At 39.1% G+C, this 18,207-nt stretch overlaps 1 protein-coding gene across 1 annotated transcript in view; it reads left to right on the top strand.

Annotated features, from left to right (window-relative positions):
- Window positions 1-1,588: 1,588 nt before the first annotated feature.
- LOC129756162 (uncharacterized) overlaps window positions 1,589-18,207 on the top strand; it is a 29,541-nt gene continuing 12,922 nt past the window's right edge. The window contains exon 1 of the mRNA XM_055752948.1: window positions 1,589-1,681. Within this exon, the coding sequence (XP_055608923.1) occupies window positions 1,649-1,681 (33 nt within the window). The 5' untranslated portion in view covers window positions 1,589-1,648. The remainder of the gene's footprint in view (window positions 1,682-18,207) is intronic.

Genomic DNA, 18,207 nt, shown 5'->3' with positions numbered 1-18,207 from the left:
TTATCTGAAGAATGCATATGGGCACAGTACTTTGATAAAACTGCAGTGAATTTGTGCACCCATGGTGAATTATCTACATACTTACATATCTACGTACAACCCGTGAAAATATGCTATACAATGCTATACATAAAATGTGTGCACACCGGACTACTCCGAGAATGCGATTTTTGCGTATCTAGTCATAATCGGCATTTGGCACAGGCTTCTTCTCAAACACCAAAAATTCGTTTGCACTTAGCATACAAACAATCGAGAGAAAAGAGTGAAAAATTGCCGACGAGTAAGAATCGAAGAACCGTTCTCAATCTCTTATTAGCTGGGTGTTATGTCACCTACTCTAACTGGCTTTTTTTGGGATGCGGATGATTATTTCCGTACAAATTCTGCCTTAACGTGATGCCGATTGTTGCATCAAGCAGGGATGTCGTATTTGACATTAGAATTCATATGTGGGCGTACCATTAAGTTGAATACGAAACGTGTATTAACTACTTGAAAAAAAGTTTGTCTAGACCCCCTTCAGAATATTTTTGGAAGCCTGTCTCTACGATGTATTAGGTAATAAAAAAAAAAGTCGAGTAATAAAGTACAACCAAAATACGACTGATTACATCAATTATGTAAACATAGAAGAAGAAAGAACATATTGACATGTTACACCAACGCATAAACCTTTCAGTGATATTTGTTCATATGCATGAAATTTTACCGATCAGTTTTCTCCTGCTAATTGGTGAATTATTATTCGCTTCAGCCTCAGTTAACAAGTGTTTTAAATTATCGATAAGAAAGTTACATTATGTCTGATCTGATTTATTTTAACTTCTTCAACCGGTTCTTAGTATCTTGTGTTCGTTTTGCAATTATCAACGGTTCCCCTGTTGTTTATTTGAATAATGTTTTAACAATCTTAGTATTCCCAACTGCTATGTGCACCATTGCCGCCTACACAGGAATCATTTCGCTTTGCATAAATACATCAAATTTCGTTAAAAATATAGTATTTTATACTGGAATTTTACGCTACGGTTCCTTCACTTTATTTTCATTTCTAATAAATGGAATACTGTTCATCCGACGGCAAAACATTGCGCAAATGGTTAGGCATTTAGTACAGATTGATCGCGAGTTGAATTATTTCATTCAACAATTAAAATATAACATTGTAGTTTTAAAACTTCAGTTGAGTTTCCTTGCCATCGTTTACAGTCTGATAGTGCTCGGAAATATTTGGCTGATGCTAAATTTTCCGCTTGATAACTTCACAAAAATAACAATGATCAGTTCCTTGTCGATAGAAATTTTCTTTTTCCTGCAACTTTCCTTCACACAGTATTTAGGAGAGCTAGTATTGCTTCGATATCGCTCTCTTCGACAGCTCATTGACGGCCTCTCATCTAAATCCACTCACTTTGTTCGTATTGTTTTGTGGAGATGTATGGAGATTTTTTGCCTAGTAGAGAATCTAAAGCTACAGATTTCCAATATTTTTGGAGTTAGCTTTATACTATCAACGTTGATAATGTTTTTCAACTGTGCCATCATAGTCTACAACGCCACTTTTTATTTCGAGATCTACGGTTTGACACAATCTAATTTTTTGGCAACGTTTTGCGTGGTGCCCACTGTTGTATTATTCGCCGGTATGATTTACACATTCGAAGCAGTTATTTCTGAGGTAAGTATTGAAATGAATCAAATTTGCAAAAACAACGGTTGAGCTAAACTTGGGAACAAGGTTGGAATATCATATAAACATTGTCCAATTATAGATCTGCTGCTGCTGCTACTGTAGGGGAGAATGAGGATACTTGATCCCTGGGGATACTTGATTCCTCAGCTATATCTCGAAACTGGAATGTCTTGCAAAGATCAAATGTTCTAGGAAAACGTGCCAAATTGAGCAAAATAACAATGCTTGTAGTTTAAAAAATTTTAACAAAATAATTGTTTGAGTAATTGAACTTTGTTTGAAAAATTTCACAAAATGTAGCTTGAAGATCTTTTTTCATCACTTTAAAATGTTCCTTACATGGGAAAATTATGAAAAAAATATTTGTTCCAGTGTGTCAATCGTTCAAGCGTAAAATGAACTTCATAATGCCATATTTTCAAAGTAATGGAAAACTCTCAATTTTTCCGGAAAAAGTTTTCTAAAATGTTGATTATGGGTACAATTGATCCCCTAGAGTTGGGTACAATTGATCCCCCTTCCAAATGGCATATTCTTCTTCTGAATTGATCGTTATGATTGCTTATTACAAAATTACTAATATTTATCCAAAAACTAATATTTATAAAACAATTGTCTAAAGAAAAGAGCAAAAATTATTAACTTTCTCTTAAATATAAAAAATAGCGCCTTTTAGTATGCAATGTCATTAGCGTTGAGACAAAGATATAGAATTTTCTTCTTATGTCTGCTATAAATTGTGAAATGAGAACAAACATGACCAAAAAAGTCAATTAACATTCTATCTTGGGGTTTTGTTTGATTTTTATACAAGGATTAGGGCTTCCTGAATAAAAGATCAAGTCTCCTTCAATAGGGGATCAAGTCTCCCCTAACTTCAGAAAAATCGCAATTTTTTTACTCCCACGAAAATGCTTCTAGTTCATGAACGGGTTCAAGTATCGTTCTAAATTTTGGAGCATAGAAACTTGAAGTTACAAGCTGTCAGAAAATGTTAAAGACGGCTAAATTTTTCCAAAAAGATATGGTGAAAATAAGAAAAGGGGATCAAGTATCCCCACTCTCCCCTATAGATTAGATCTGCCCGGCAACAACAAGTTTGGTTTCCTTGACTACGAACATGCGGCAATGCACGAAGCAGTAACAGGAGTAGGCGATGAAGATAGGCTTCCTTGAAAATACGTTATCCGTACCGTGCCTAATGTTTTGCCACAATCTCTTTCGTTCAAATTGTGGAATCGTCACAATCTCTCTCGATTCTTCAGCACAAACTCCCGAAGGCTGCCACAAATTACCGGAGGCCGTCACAAATTGCCGAAGGCCGTCAAAAATTGCCGGAGGTCTGCCACCAGTTGTGGAAGACCGCTATAAGTTGTGGCTAAAGAGAAACATGTTCGACACACGAGATTCTCTGCATTGATTATCTCTTCCCTGTGTCGTAATCAATTCAAGATAGGCCGGCCTTAAAGGGTGATAGGGTCAAAATTTGGTCAATATCAACTTGACGTATTTCTTTCAATTTTGCATTTAAAAAACCTGAACACCCCTCATTTTGAAGGTGTGTGTGTGTAGAATGTTGCTATTTTGATTTTGGAATTCACTCTTCCGTTCTCAAAATGCCGTCCAATGAAGAAGAGCAGCATATCAAAATTTTGCTCGCGCATCCGAGCTACTCGCACGCAAAGCTGGCAAAATCGCTAAAAGTTGCCAAATCAACCGTTACAAATGTAATTAAAGTGTTTGGGGAACGTTTGTCGACAGCCAGGAAGTCTGGATCGGGGGTAAATCAAAAACCGGAAGCCGCTGAGACGACAAAGAGAGTTGCCGGTAGTTTCAAGCGAAACCCTAACCTCTCTCTCCGAGATGCCGCAAATAAGCTGGGTGTATCGTCTACAACCGTGCATTGAGCCAAAAAACGAGTCGGACTATCGACTTACAAGAAGGTAGTGACTAGTGACTCCAAATCGCGATGATAAAAAAAAATACGACGGCCAAAGCGCGATCCCGGAGGCTGTACACGACGATGCTGACGAAGTTTGACTGCGTGGTAATGGACGACCAAACCTACGTCAAAGCCGACTTCAAGCAGCTTCCGGGACAGGAGTTTTATACGGCAAAAGGAAGGGGAAAGGAAGCAGATATTTTCAAGTTCGCGAAGAAATATCTGGTTTGGCAAGCCATTTGTACCTGTGGCTGGAAAAGCAGCATTTTCATAGTTTCCGGGACTGTCAACCAAGAAATTTACGTGAAAGAGTGTTTGAATAAACGTCTGCTGCCTTTCCTGAAGAAACACGGCTGTTCCGTACTGTTTTGGCTGGATTTGGCATCTTGCCATTACGGTAAAAAGGCCATGGAGTGGTACGCCGCCAACAACGTGCAGGTGGTTCCCAAGGACAAGAACCCTCCCAACACGCCAGAGCTCCGCCCAATTGAGAAATACTGGGCTATTGTCAAGCGGAACCTAAAGAAGGCCAAAAAACTGCTAAGGACGAGCAGCAGTTCAAAGCAAACTGGCTTTCTGCGGCGAAGAAGGTGGACAAGGTGGCTGTACAGGGGTTAAGCGTAAGGCTCGGCAATTCGGATTTGGAAAAGCGGAAGCCTAACTGAAAATTTTTCCTGAATTTTATACTTATTAAACTTGAAAAAGAAATTTAATTTGATTTTTTAAATAAACGATTTCACCGATTTACACGCGTTTTCCCTTGACCAAATTTTGTCCGTATCACTCTTTATTGCAGTATAATGTATAAAGTGGTAGGGGTTTTCCTTGGGCTCATTCTTGATATAACCAAAAAACGATTGAATGAATCATCCAAAACACTGCACGATATGTCTTCAATTATGGATATTAATTTCGTATGGACGAGCTTTACCTATCATCATTCTGCTGTTTACCGATTGGTAAACTTTGATATACCACGGTTTCAGTCAACACTTGTGTTCAATTCCCGTTCAGAAAGCTTCGTTATGTCCGATCTTAGCTATCTCAACATCTTCAATCGCTTTTTGATATGTTGTGTTCGTTTTGCAATCGTGAATGGTTCTGCTGTAGTCCATTTGGATAATGTTGTAAAAGTCTTAATATTTCCAAATGCTGTTTGCATTATTGCAATTTATACAGAAACCATTGCGTTTGACATTTTTTCTTCAATTTTCGGGAAAAATCTAGTATTTTATACTGGAGTTATACCCTATGGTTCCTTCACATTATGCTCATTCATGACCAATGGAATATTGTTTTGGCAAAGAGAAAACCTCGCGCAAATGATCAGGAATTTAGTACAGATCGATCGCGAGTTGAGTAATTTCATTCAGCAAAAACACAACGTTATAGTTTTGAAACTTCACTTAGTTTTCATGGTGATTTATTACTTTTTCTTAATGGTCGGTAACATTTGGTACATGGAAACAAATTCTGTGGGTCAATTGACAAAAGTAATGGTGATCAGTTCTTTGATGGCAGAAATTTTGTTTTTCCTGCAACTTTCATTCATACAGTATCTGGGAGAATTAGTCTTACTTCGATATCATTCTCTTCGAAAGACCGTGGAGAATCTCTCATTCAAGCCTACGGAGTCGGCGCGAATTGTTTTGGGAAGATGTATGGACATTTTTACCCAAATGGAAAACATTAAACAACAGATTTCGGATATGTTTGGCGTTTGCTTTATCCTAGCGACGCTGATTATGTTTCTCAATTGTGCAATCATAGTCTTCAATACCACGTTTTATGTTGAGGAACATGGTTTAACAGGAGCTAACATATTGGATATAGTCACTGTCGTTCCCACTTTTGTTTTGTTCTCCGGATTGATTTACACGTACGAAGGTGTAATTTCTGAGGTAAGTGCTTATGAAATCTACTAATTAGGAGGGTATTCGAAAAAAATGCAACACTTTGTTCTGTTAATAACTTCCGAATACATGGATGGAAGTTGATGAATTTTTCAATGAAGCCATCTATTAATGTAATGTTAACGTGTACAAAATTTTGTAACCATCTGTCTATTGGGTTTGAGATAGCGTCCAATACTGAAGTTCATTGAGTAAATTTTTTGGGCAGGATTGAGAGAAATTCAGAAAAGTCCCAGTGGGAGGCCCAAAAACAGCTGGAAATTAACTATTCCACCAAAGTTCACATGGTAAATCGTTGAAGGAGTTCTAGGGCACACAACAGCGAGCTAAAATTTGAATAAAAGTAAAGATTATTAAGTCCATGAAGTTAGAGGAATGTGAGAGGCTTTTTCATGCTCAATCCGAAAATATGAACTCATTAGAACCAGAAACTTTGCCTTGACAAGTCTCGCCTGTATTTCCCGGAGATGAGCAAAGAGAAAAAAATTAAAAGATTTAATGCCTAGTATTTGAGAAGGCTAACGATCTGTGGAAACTGCAAATTACTCACTCTTTCATAACGATTAACACGATTAATATCTTGAAATACAAAATACGATCAAAATCAATATTTTGAGTTACTTTGAATGTCAAGCTTTAAGAAACAGCAATCGTAATCAAAAATAGTCTTGATTTAAAAAAAAAAGATGGTTCATAATATGCATTATAGATAGCGCACATGTTGCCCGAAAATTAAAGTCGAAAAATTTCTTCGTTGGACGCTATCTCAAAAACCACTTGACCGAACACCACGAAAATTTGCATATGTAAACATTATATTACCAGGTAAACTTCAAAAGTTATTCACAAAACAAAGTGTTGCATTTTTTTTTTCGAATACACTCCTTATTACATCGAACATTTTGTTTATTATTTGGCAGATGTCACCGCTCATATCAACGGGAAAACGTTGAGCCAAACAATGACTTTTTTGGTGATATCATATTATGGGATGTAGGTTTTAGGATGTAATTTGTAAGGTCGATTCTAAAGCGTACAAAAAATAGGTTTGTTCTGGGGCTTGTTCTGAGAGTCACCTGACGTGACTTGTATAGTTCCCCTCCGTAACTTCAACTCCAGCAACCACTCTGTGTGGGATACGGGAAGGATGTATTGGTGTATCAGCATATTCTCCCACAGCCGGGTTGAGTATCTACGCCAGAAGTGACACGACAGCTTACCAGGTAGGCCGCAACGAGAGGCCCGGCGCTGTGGGTGATCCCTGGTGGTTAGCCAGCCTGCACATTTGGTGACCGACAGGACTTAAGCGTTTTTTTTCTACACCACACAGGGCGCAAAAAGTGATCGGTATGTATTGTTTTGGAAAGATGTGCTTTGATTTAAAAACAAAGGAATCTACTGCAGAGATCACCCACCGGAAAGAATATCTGTTAAAGTTTGCGTGGAGCGAAAAAGATCAGTGTTGCCAGAATCATATATGTAGTGATTATTCGTTAAATGAAACATTTTTGGAAATGATGTAATTAAGTGAGGTAATTAAGATTAAATTTAAGCGACCGGAAAAGGCGAGTTGAGAGGACAGCCTTAAGATTGCGTGTTGAGAGGACCGCACTGAAATAAAAACAGCGTGTTGAGAAGACAGCTGTAAAAAAGGCGAGTTGAGAGGACAGCCTAGAGATTGCGTGTTGAGAGGACCGCATTGATAGAGAAACAGCGTGTTGAGAGGACAGCTGTGAAAAAGGCGAGTTGAGAGGACAGCCTAAAGGTTGCATGTTGAGAGGACCGCACTGAAATAAAAACAGCGTGTTGAGAGAACAGCTGTGAAAATGGCGAGTTGAGAGGACAGCCTAGAGATTGCGTGTTGAGAGGACCGCATTGATAGAGAAACAGCGTGTTGAGAGGACAGCTGTGAAAAAGGCGAGTTGAGAGGACAACCTAAGGGTCGCGTGTTGAGAGGACCGCACTGAAATAAAAACAGCGTGTTGAGAGGACAGCTGTGAAAAAGGCGAGTTGAGAGGACAGCCTTGTGATTGCGTGTTGAGAGGACCGCACTGAAACAAATACAGCGTGTTGAGAGAACAGCTGTGGAAAAAGCGAGTTGAGAGGACAGCCATGAGATTGCGTGTTAAGAGGACCGCATTGAAAAAAACAGCGTGTTAAGTGGACAGCTGCGAAAAAGGCGAGATGAAAGAACAGCCTTGAGATCGCGTGTTGAGAGGAGCGTACTAGAAGAAAAACAGCGTATTGAGAGGACAACTGTGGAAAAAAGCTAGTTGAGAGGACAGCCTTGAGATTGCGTGTTGAGAAGACCGCCCTGATAGCAAAATAGCGCGTTATGAGGATAGTTTTTTAAAAAGGGGGAAAAGTCTAGCTGAGAGGAGAAAGCCTAAAGATGTCGAGTTGAAAGGACCCCGTGTAGAAAAAAACAGCGTATTGAGAGAATAAGCTCCATTATAGATGAAGATTTGATGAGAGGGTAGCCTGAAGATTGTGAGTTTAGTGATTCCAATTGATAACGTAAGAGAACGTTAAGAGGATAACTTTCATGGTTAGAATGCGAATTGAGAAGACTGACCTGTGCTTCTATATGCATGGATATAAAATCTGTAAACGAAAAAAACAACTGATTGATTCGGTCTCAAACTAGTTCATTAATATACTAGGTTATCTGACTTATACACAGATAAAAAAATGTAACCTTACAATACAAGTGATTTTACATTTCTGCATCGTCGCTTGACAATTTTCGAAAAAGAGTATAGCAGCTCAACCATTTCTATGAAAATTACATGTCAAAGCACGCTTATTCCAGCGCCGGTGTCAGTTTGTCAGTTTTGTTTTGTTTTCATTCCTGTTCGTTTCCCGTCCCGTGCTGCGTCGGCAAAAGATGTTAGTTTTTTTTTCAATCAAACCGTGGTTGCTGATTAAAGGTAAATCAATTTAAAAATTAACTGTGATTGACTTGATAATTTCACACTAATTGCTGTTCTTTACAGGAAATATTGATGCTGAATCCCCAAAACCCAAAGCCCCAACCGTGCGACAATTTTCTGCTGTTTTATCGAACCAGCCGTCGAGCCGCCGTCGTCGGCGGAATCGGCAACGAAGATCAGTGCAAGTGTTGTTAATCAATCAGCAAGTGTGATTTAAACGTGAAATAAATTTTTTCCTGCATAAAAACGGTGATTTTTTTGATTTTGCGAAACCACTCCCTGTCCAATAAGATTCGTGAGATGTGCTAAATAATGTAAATGTACAGTAAACAACAGCATTGAATGCTATCGGGAATTTACATGAAACGTGAAGTATTATCACTTGCAAATAGCCGATTCCTTTCTACCCATGCAGTTGCATGTAAATCTACGTGGATTTTTCTAAGTGTGTAGGCTAGGAGACAGCGGTGATGTGGGGTGATTACCTCGTTACCTTAGTTTACAAACTAGCAGTGTGCTAAAATGAAAAGGCAAGCTAAGGTCTCAGCTGGTCTATGGATTAAAACAAAACGCAACGAAGCCATCAATATGGCTGGTTCTGAAATTTGACGGATCAAATCACCTTCTATTGAATCCCCTTGGCGTCGAAAGGATTATATATTGAAAAAGTAAATCAGTACATCAAACTTGGTTTGAATTAAACTAAAATAGAGAGTTGGTGGGGAACAATACTACAACAAAGAAGTTGGATGCTTGAATGATAATATCATTCAATTATAAAATCATTCCAAAAAAAACGAAGCCAATTGAATCAAATAGTTGATGAAATCTCGGTTAAAATCATTAAGGATAAAGTATTAAAATACGTTGTTTTACTATCGTATGTCGACAATTATATTTGCTCAGATTACGTGTACAAAACATACACGTATTTTCAGAATGTAGTTTGAGATTAAAAAAAAAGTTGTAAGTACAAAAAAATAAAATTAGAAAAACACAACTGGCAATCCTGTCCATATTTTCAAGGCGAAGTCGAAAGAGTATAAAAAAGCCACGTGGTACTTAAATCTGCTTCGTGATGGTGTGTGTGGAATTTCTTATGCTAAGAACGAGAGAGATTTGTAATTGCACCTCTCACCGCTCGCTTGCAGGAGCGGGATTGGCGAGTATAGTGGAGTCGTTAAAATAAGAAAACGAGAGAGAAATTGATGGAAGACATGGCATCCCTTCCCGATTGCTCTGATGCGTTCACACAATCGCACCGCGTGTTTGTTTAGCCAATCATGCGGGAAGAGAGGGAAACCGCTCGCATTCGCTCGACCCAACTGCTGTGTGTGTCGTTGCTTATGTCATTGGTGTTTCAACCACCAATAAGCTTAGTTGGTGTGAGAGGGAGTAATGAGTCTTGATTTGTTCTATTGAGTCGATAATGCTTGCGCCGCACATCAACTTGACCCGATGATTGTGGTTGTTTAGTGATTTGGAAAATAAGGTTGATGTCATGCTAAGGCGTCGCTTTGCGTTCTACGTTCCAATAAGAAAGCAATACAACGCATTGTTATATCATACTGGCGCGCCATGACGCTTTGAAATTCATTACAAATAATCATTTCTCTACATCTGATAATGCTTGGAATCGTCTCCTTTCTTTCGGAAGCCATTAAAAACTCATCAGATCATGATCCGGATTGCAATAATGCCGAAATTACAACCGACAAATTTCCTTGCTATTTGGCGGGAGCTAAGAATTCATGAGAAATTTCTCACCGATCAAGATATTATTTAGTTTATTATCACAAATTCGGACGGATCTTCGAACTATTGTGCTTAACCCGGAATAACTGCTTCAAACCGAGAAAATCCATTATTCTTGTAGTCGATCTTCGAACTGTGATCATCAATGTTTTGATTTGATTCATAAAACAGGGAGCTCTGATAAGTGGTTCCAAGCCGCAGTTCCGGATTTGATGGATCATTCTGTTGCGTGAACGCGTGCCATTCGGTTGTTACGGAGTTTAAGCGAAGTTTTTTTTTGGTGATATTTTGTCGTGCGGTGGATAATAAGGATAATTATTGTTTGGAAATTAAAGCACATTGAAATACGCATAGTGAAGGAGAGTTTTAGTGAGAAATTTTCAAGTGTTGAAGGGGTTTTCATCTTGAAAACGCCATTTAGGCGAAAGAGACGCCATATAGTAACCGAAGTGAGGTTAGATTTTGAAATGTGTGGAAAAAATTTGGGAAATAAAATGGCCACTGGTGGAAAGTGAACATGAAATCGGATAACGAAGAAGAACCACCGAAAGGTGGTGGCGCAGTTATGGAATCTAGTGAATCGAACCCCACACCAACAACCAAAACGAAGGATTCGAGAACGGTGAAGGCACAAGCGGATAGAAAAATTGATTATCAATACGAAAGAAATGACCAAGGCCCTTTCCGTGTCATAATGGAGTTAATTGATACGAAAGAAGGAACGGTAAGAATAAACAAGTTATCCTTGGCCAACACATTGCGAAAAATGGCTATTTACAAGGCTCACATCTCGGATTTGAAGACCATCGGATGGAACAAGGTACTTGTATACGTAAATAGTTATCAAATAGCAAACAGACTTACCTATGATCAGAACATCAAAGAAAAAAACTATCGAGCATACATCCCTCGTCATCTCATATCAGTGACGGGAGTAATCACAGGAGTACCACTGGATATCGACGAGGAAGAAATCACAGACGGTCTTCAAACTGAATATCCTGTGCTTAAAATATATCGTATGAACAGATACATAGATAAAAAACCCGAACCTACTCAACGAATTAGCATCACCTTTAGAGCTGCAAAACTCCCAGATTCCGTTAAGCTCTTCTCCTGCTCAGTAAAAGTAAGGGCCTTCTTTCGGAAAACCGATCTTTGTGGCAAATGTCTCAAATATGGGCACAAAACGGAAAATTGCAGAGGAAGAAAGCGTTGTGCAGTCTGTACAAGGATGCACGAAAAAGAAGAAGAGTACCAAAACTGTAATCGGGAAGTGAGATGTTTGTATTGCCGTAAACAACATGCGACATCTGACATAACTTGTCCTGAGAGAACAAGGCAAAACAATATTCAATCAATATTAGCAAGAACAAACTTAACTGCTTTGGAAGCAAAAGAACAGTTCCCCATCCAGACCAACAACTATTATGAAGCCCTTGTTAATGCCAGCCAGGATCCAACGCCAGTAGAAGCAGCATCCTACGCGGAAATGACTTCAGGAAAGTACCAGTACAGGAAACCGCTGACCGCCCGCAGGAAGAGAGAAACTACCGTGGAAAAACCTGCTATTAGTGAAGAAGTTACACTCCAGAAGGACAAAAAAGCAAAAACCTCGGACCAAACCGATGGGGTAGCACTTTTTAGCAAGTATCGAACTACAGGAGCCGAGAAATGGAGAGAAGAAATTCGCCGCGCACAACAAGACAAGCAACATCAACAGCAACCAACAACATCAACGCGAGCACTGACCAGTTCTATGATACCAACAGCTCGTAAACCAGCTCAAAAAGAAGACTTCTCTAATTTTGTGTCCACCATGATAGGAAAAGGTAAGTTAGATCCAAAAAGTTTGCAAATAAAAGATAATTAATAAAAAGTTTACAAAAATAAAAATACTCTACATGAAACAAATAAATGAAGACCTTACAGTCAAACGTTCAGAGCTTATCTAAAAACAAAGACGAAATACTTAGAATACTTAACAATGGAAATTATAGCTTAGGTCTTTTTTCTGAAACATGGACCAAGTTATCCGAGGAAAGCAGTAGGTTATACAATATCTCAGGGTACCAGAAGGTACTCTCCTCTCGTGACGACGGTTACGGAGGCGTGGGTGTATACGTTCGCAATGGCATAGCTTATCAGCACATCGACATAACACCGCAATCCCCTCAAATTCAACTAGTTGCTCTGAGACTGTTGAAAGAGAATTTAGTAATTATCGCTCTATATATAGCTCCGTCTACTCCAATTTTAGAAATAGAAAGATTTTTCAATAGTCTCTTTTCACAACTCCGTTCAATGCATCGGGTTTTGATAGTTGGAGACATAAACTGTCACCACACGGCGTGGGGCAATGACTGGTGCGACAATAAGGGAAATGTAGTATTAGACGCTATAAACGATTCAAATTGTGTCATTCTAAACACTGGCTCAAAAACCTTTGTACCGCTCGACACAAGAAGAAGGGCTACGGCCATTGATATATCCATTTGCTCTGCACAGTTGTTTAATTCCATGGAGTGGTGTACTCTAGGCTCAACGATAGGGAGCAGTGAACACCTGATAATTGAAATGCAGATTCAGGTTATGACCAGAAACCCTCCCCAATTTATAAACATGAAGAAGGTGTATAGCGACATCTCGAAACTCGGAAGTAACGACAATGAGAATATCTCGGACCTGCGGAATAGAATTAAAGAAAGTGTGACCAAACATAAGAGTATTAGCAGGTTTATCCCCAAACCTTGGTGAGTGAAGCTGTAGATCTAGCTTGGAGAGAGAAACAAGAGGCAATGCGAAATTTCAGCCAACATAGCACCTTAGACAACGCTATCAAGGCGAAAAGAGCGATTGCAATATTTAAACGAAAAAAGAAAGATGCTAAACAAAAACAAATTGAAGAATTTGTCGAATCTATCGACCCTCAGACCAGTTCCAAAATCCTATGGATGAAGATAGGGAGATTGACCGGGAAAAGAGCCAACAGGTGCGTCAATAATCCTGTTCAGGACGATTTGAATATGGCTCAACAATTCTTTGACCTGCACTTTGGACAAAGCGACGTTGACATGGACTTACCTATATCATACGGGCCTACCTGTCAGTATGATCTGATAGATGAGGATTCATGGTTCAGAATCTTAGCTAAAAAAAAGTCAAAATCGGCTCCATCCTCTGATTTGATAACATATGGGATGCTGAAAGAACTGAAATTAAATGTTAGGAAAGCCATTATAAGAAACATGAACGAAATGTTCAGATCAGGTACCCTTGCAAATCAACTCAAGGAAATAAAGGTCATTGCTATCCCCAAGCAGGGAAAAGATCAATCGAAACTGGAGGGAAAGAGGCCCATTTCGTTGATACCGACAATAACAAAGCTTATAAATTCTGCGGTCCTAGAAAAAATCCAACAATTTGTAGAAAAACAGAATATTATCCCTGAACTTTCCTTCGGCTTCAAGAAAAACTCATCCACAACCGCATGTGTCAACTTTTTGATAAATACGATAAAAGATAACAAACGGAGTGGCTTCATAACAGCAGTGACATTTGTCGACCTGTCCAATGCCTACAACTCTGTCAGAACTGATATCCTAGAAAACATCCTAATAGACATGCAATTTCCTTATGAGATAACCATTTGGATACTATCCTTTTTAAAAAACAGAAAGATAGCCATGAAGGTGGGTGATCAGAACATTACCCGAATGGTAAGCAACGGTCTCCCACAAGGAGACGTAATGTCCCCATGTCTGTTCAATATTTATACAGCTAAGTTACACCAAGCCAGAGACAGTGACACCATATTGATTCAATTTGCAGACGATTTTGTGTTGCTCACGAAAGCAAAAACAGTCGAAGAAGTACGAACCAAGGCACAGGCTGGTTTAACTAATTTTGTAGATCAAACGAGGAGACTGGCCATGGAAATTAACCCTCACAAAACGAAAGCTTTGATCTTTAGAGGGGGCAGAGTAAATCTTGGTTTAACCATTAACAACGTCGAAGTTGAAACCGTTTCAACCTACAAGTATTTAGGCATAACGTTGGATCGCTTCCTATGTTTTGGTGGCCACATAAGAGAAATGAAACGAAAAATTTTAGAAAGGCTTAACATGATGAAAATAATCAGTAGCATTCAATTTGGAGGACATCCTCAAACTATGGGTGTAGTTTTTAATGCTTTGATCAGAAACTGTATCGAATATGGCATGTCTATAATAAACAATGCAAGAAAAACCAATCTGAAGACAATTCAAGTGCTACTTAACACTTGTTACAGGAGAGTAACGGGATGTAGCAAAACTACACCATTGAATAGCCTATTGGCCATCGCAGCGCAAGAACCATGGAGTGTTCGCAGTGAGTACGTCACGTGCAAGGAAATAGCCAAATATGTTGCACACCAGAGCCCGGTTCATCGACAACTAGTGCGAGCTATAAGCTCAGAGAATGGTACAAACAACAGCTACTGCGAAAACATGTATAAAAGACACCAGAAGATATTCGAAGCTATAAGCCCAATACGCCTATACCCCACAAACGAACGAAAAGTTGTTGTCAACCTAGACATTGGAATGCGTGTCAGCAAACAGAACAGCAACACGAGGGAAATGAAACAGAGAGTATTGGGATTACTCAATTGCCGCTACCGGAATCACTCTAAAATATTTACAGATGCCTCCATCGTGAACGGAGTAGCCGGTGTTGGCATTTTCGTAGAAAGGGGCAATCAACGTATTGCTAGGAAATTGAAAGTCAAAACGAGCATAATGACAGCTGAACTGATTGCGATACAAATTGCGACGAACAAAATAGCGGAGACAGCGCCGACTAGAGCAGTGATTTTCACTGACTCTCTGTCAGGCTGTATGGTATTAAGTGATAGCCAGAACAAAACCCATAAGAGCGAACTTGTTAACGATATTCTTAATAAATGCCTCGAACATGATATTGAAATTCAGTGGATGCCAAGTCACATTGATATCAAAGGGAATGACATCGCTGACCACTTGGCCAAAATTGGCACAACGTCGACAGAGGAGATTGATCACCAAATATTAACTAAAGATGCTATACTACATTTCCAATCAAAAAAGTTCTCGTCTGCCAATGCTTGGTATTCGGAGTATGCAATCGATAAAGGCCAAAAATTTTATGAGATTCAGAACGAATGGAGTGAGAAACCGTGGTTTTATAAACTAAAATTAAATGGACACGAAACTCGAACTATCAATCGTTTGATGAGCGGTCACGACTTCAGTAAATTTTGGTTACACAAAATGCAACTTGAAGATGACCCATACTGTGACATATGCGATGAAATAGAAAACGCCGACCACATTATTTTAAAATGTGGAAAATATAACAACACAAGAGTACAATATAATTTTGACTGTAAGTATCGAAATATATCTGAACTACTAAAAACCAAGCATGTAGAAACATTTAAAGAAGTAGTAAACTTTTTGAAAACAATAGACAAACGGATCTAACTTAACCATGTATAACTGCAACAATCCACTGGAATAACCGTCGAACGACGTTAAACAGTTTGATGGACATATGGTCATTGTAACCGGTCCAAGAGTTCTCAGGGAAGAACTCGAATGTGGTGGTGGACACCACACAGAGAAGAAGAAGAAGAAGGATTTGATGGATAAAAAACATTTTTTATTGCTTTAAATTGCATCATTTAAAAGAAAAAAATCCAAAAAAAACATGTTGTGCCGGTTTTTACTCCTTAGAGAAAGGGGGATGTGTGGGATACGGGAAGGATGTATTGGTGTATCAGCATATTCTCCCACAGCCGGGTTGAGTATCTACGCCAGAAGTGACACGACAGCTTACCAGGTAGGCCGCAACGAGAGGCCCGGCGCTGTGGGTGATCCCTGGTGGTTAGCCAGCCTGCACACACTCCTGGCTGGTATCGTTAGCTCAGATGAGCTTATCTGAACATACGTTTCGTGCTTAAAGCGTTTCCTGGAATCATGGCGACGAAGTAGAATTTCATCACGTCACTATCAGAAAATGCTCTACTGACTCCTTCCAACATTCAGCAATTTGATCGGCTCATGAATTTTCCGTTTGATAGTTCCAATTAGTGTCGCAAAGAGCTCAGATTGTCGTACTGCGAATGATGATAAATATTCTCTGAGCAAACAGGAAACCTTTATCTTGAATCCTTATTAACTAATAGTGACCACTCAACGGTTAGAGACCTTCGACACTAACATCCAACATCCAAAAACATTTTCGTTGATGAGCTGTCAACTGAATGATTGAATAAATTGGTTCGCGTTTTCAACTTCTCATGCAACCTCCTGCTTTGACATTAGCTCTTTGGCAGTAATATTCAGAGTTCAAGATCAAAAGACCCCAAACTCGGATGTTCCACAGTTGATTTCCAACCCATTTTGATCGACCTAAAAAGAGCATCACTGCCAGCTATTCTTAAAAGTCTTCTAAAAAAATGTTCTGAAACCCGTAACTAACACCATGTCCGACCTCAAGCTCCTGAACACCTTTAACAGGTTGATGGTGTCTTGTGTTCGCTTTGAAATCGTCAATGGCTCACCGGTCGTTTACTAAGATAACATGATTAAAAATTTCGCCTTTCCGGTTGCGATAAGTGGTGTTGCCGGTTGTGCCGGAATTTTTGCCGTCTACAGTAATACCACGGCTTTCCGAACAAATGTCACTATGTTTACGGGAATTTTACGCTTTTATTGCATCACAACGTTCTCGCTGATCACTAATGGCATTCTGTTTGCACAAAGAGCGAGAATTGCGCAAATGGTCAAACTTTTAGTAGAAACGGAAATCCGACTGAATAGATCTTTGAGTGTGTTTAAAAGTGAAACCAATAAAATTTTACAATTTCAGTTGGTCTTCATCGCGATCTTTTACTCGCTGATGTTGCTTAGCGGTATTTACAGAATACGATTGATCAATGTCGACAATTACTTAATAATAATGGTCGTCGGTGACGTTTTCGTAGAATTTCATTTTTTCCTGCAACTTATGTTAGTGCAATATTTTGGAGAGTTAGTTAAACTTCGGTATCATAACCTTCGAACCGTCGTAGACGAACAATCCTCAAAATCGAATCTAGTATCTTTTAGAACTAAATTGTGGAAAATTTTGATCATATTGCACCACGTGAACAATGTAAGGCGACAAATTTCCGATTTTTTCGGAATATTTTTCGTACTTGGAACGCTGATGACGTTCTTAAATTGTGCGATTATACTCTACACAACGTTGATCTATGTTGGAAGCGGCGGTTTGACAGCAGTTAACGTATCTGGTTTGCTAAATTTAGTGTCCACTGTAGTGTTGTACTTCGGACTGACTCATACATTCGAGGGTGTTGACATTGAGGTAAGTTTGAATGATGAAGACTGTGCTCGGAAATGGTGGACGCAAAAAAGTTAAGATCATTTTGAACGCGATACCTCAAACAAGTTGAGAAGGTTGTGTATAACAGACTACCGGAAGATCCTGATTTGTAACGTAATTTTGCTCTTAAACTAGGATCCTGATCTTGAAAGTCGAACTTTGATTTTGAGCCTGGACCCTGATTCTTGATTTCGTAACGTGATCTTGATTTGTAGCGTCACTTTGATCTCAAAATAGGATCCTGGTTTTTAATGTTGAACTTTGATCTTGATTCTGGACCCTGATCCTGAATTTTTAAAAACTGCATTATGAATCAGATTCTAATCTCGGATCTTGAACATGAATGCTGAATTCCAGATCCTGATAACGATCCTAATGTTCATCTCAGATTCTTATCCTGAGCTCTAACACAGAATCCAAAAAATGGCGTATTATAATACTGACCTTGAGTTCTGATCCCGAACCCAAATCTCGCATTCGAATCCTAAATGCTGATTCTCGATTCTTGGTCCTGATCACGATTCCAAATCCAGAACCTGATTCTAGACCTCAAATTCT

Source organism: Uranotaenia lowii, chromosome 3 (assembly GCF_029784155.1).
Source record: "Uranotaenia lowii strain MFRU-FL chromosome 3, ASM2978415v1, whole genome shotgun sequence".
NCBI lineage: Eukaryota > Metazoa > Arthropoda > Insecta > Diptera > Culicidae > Uranotaenia > Uranotaenia lowii.
Note: the sequence above shows the minus strand (reverse complement) of the source record. Positions and strands in the feature narration are given on the sequence as shown.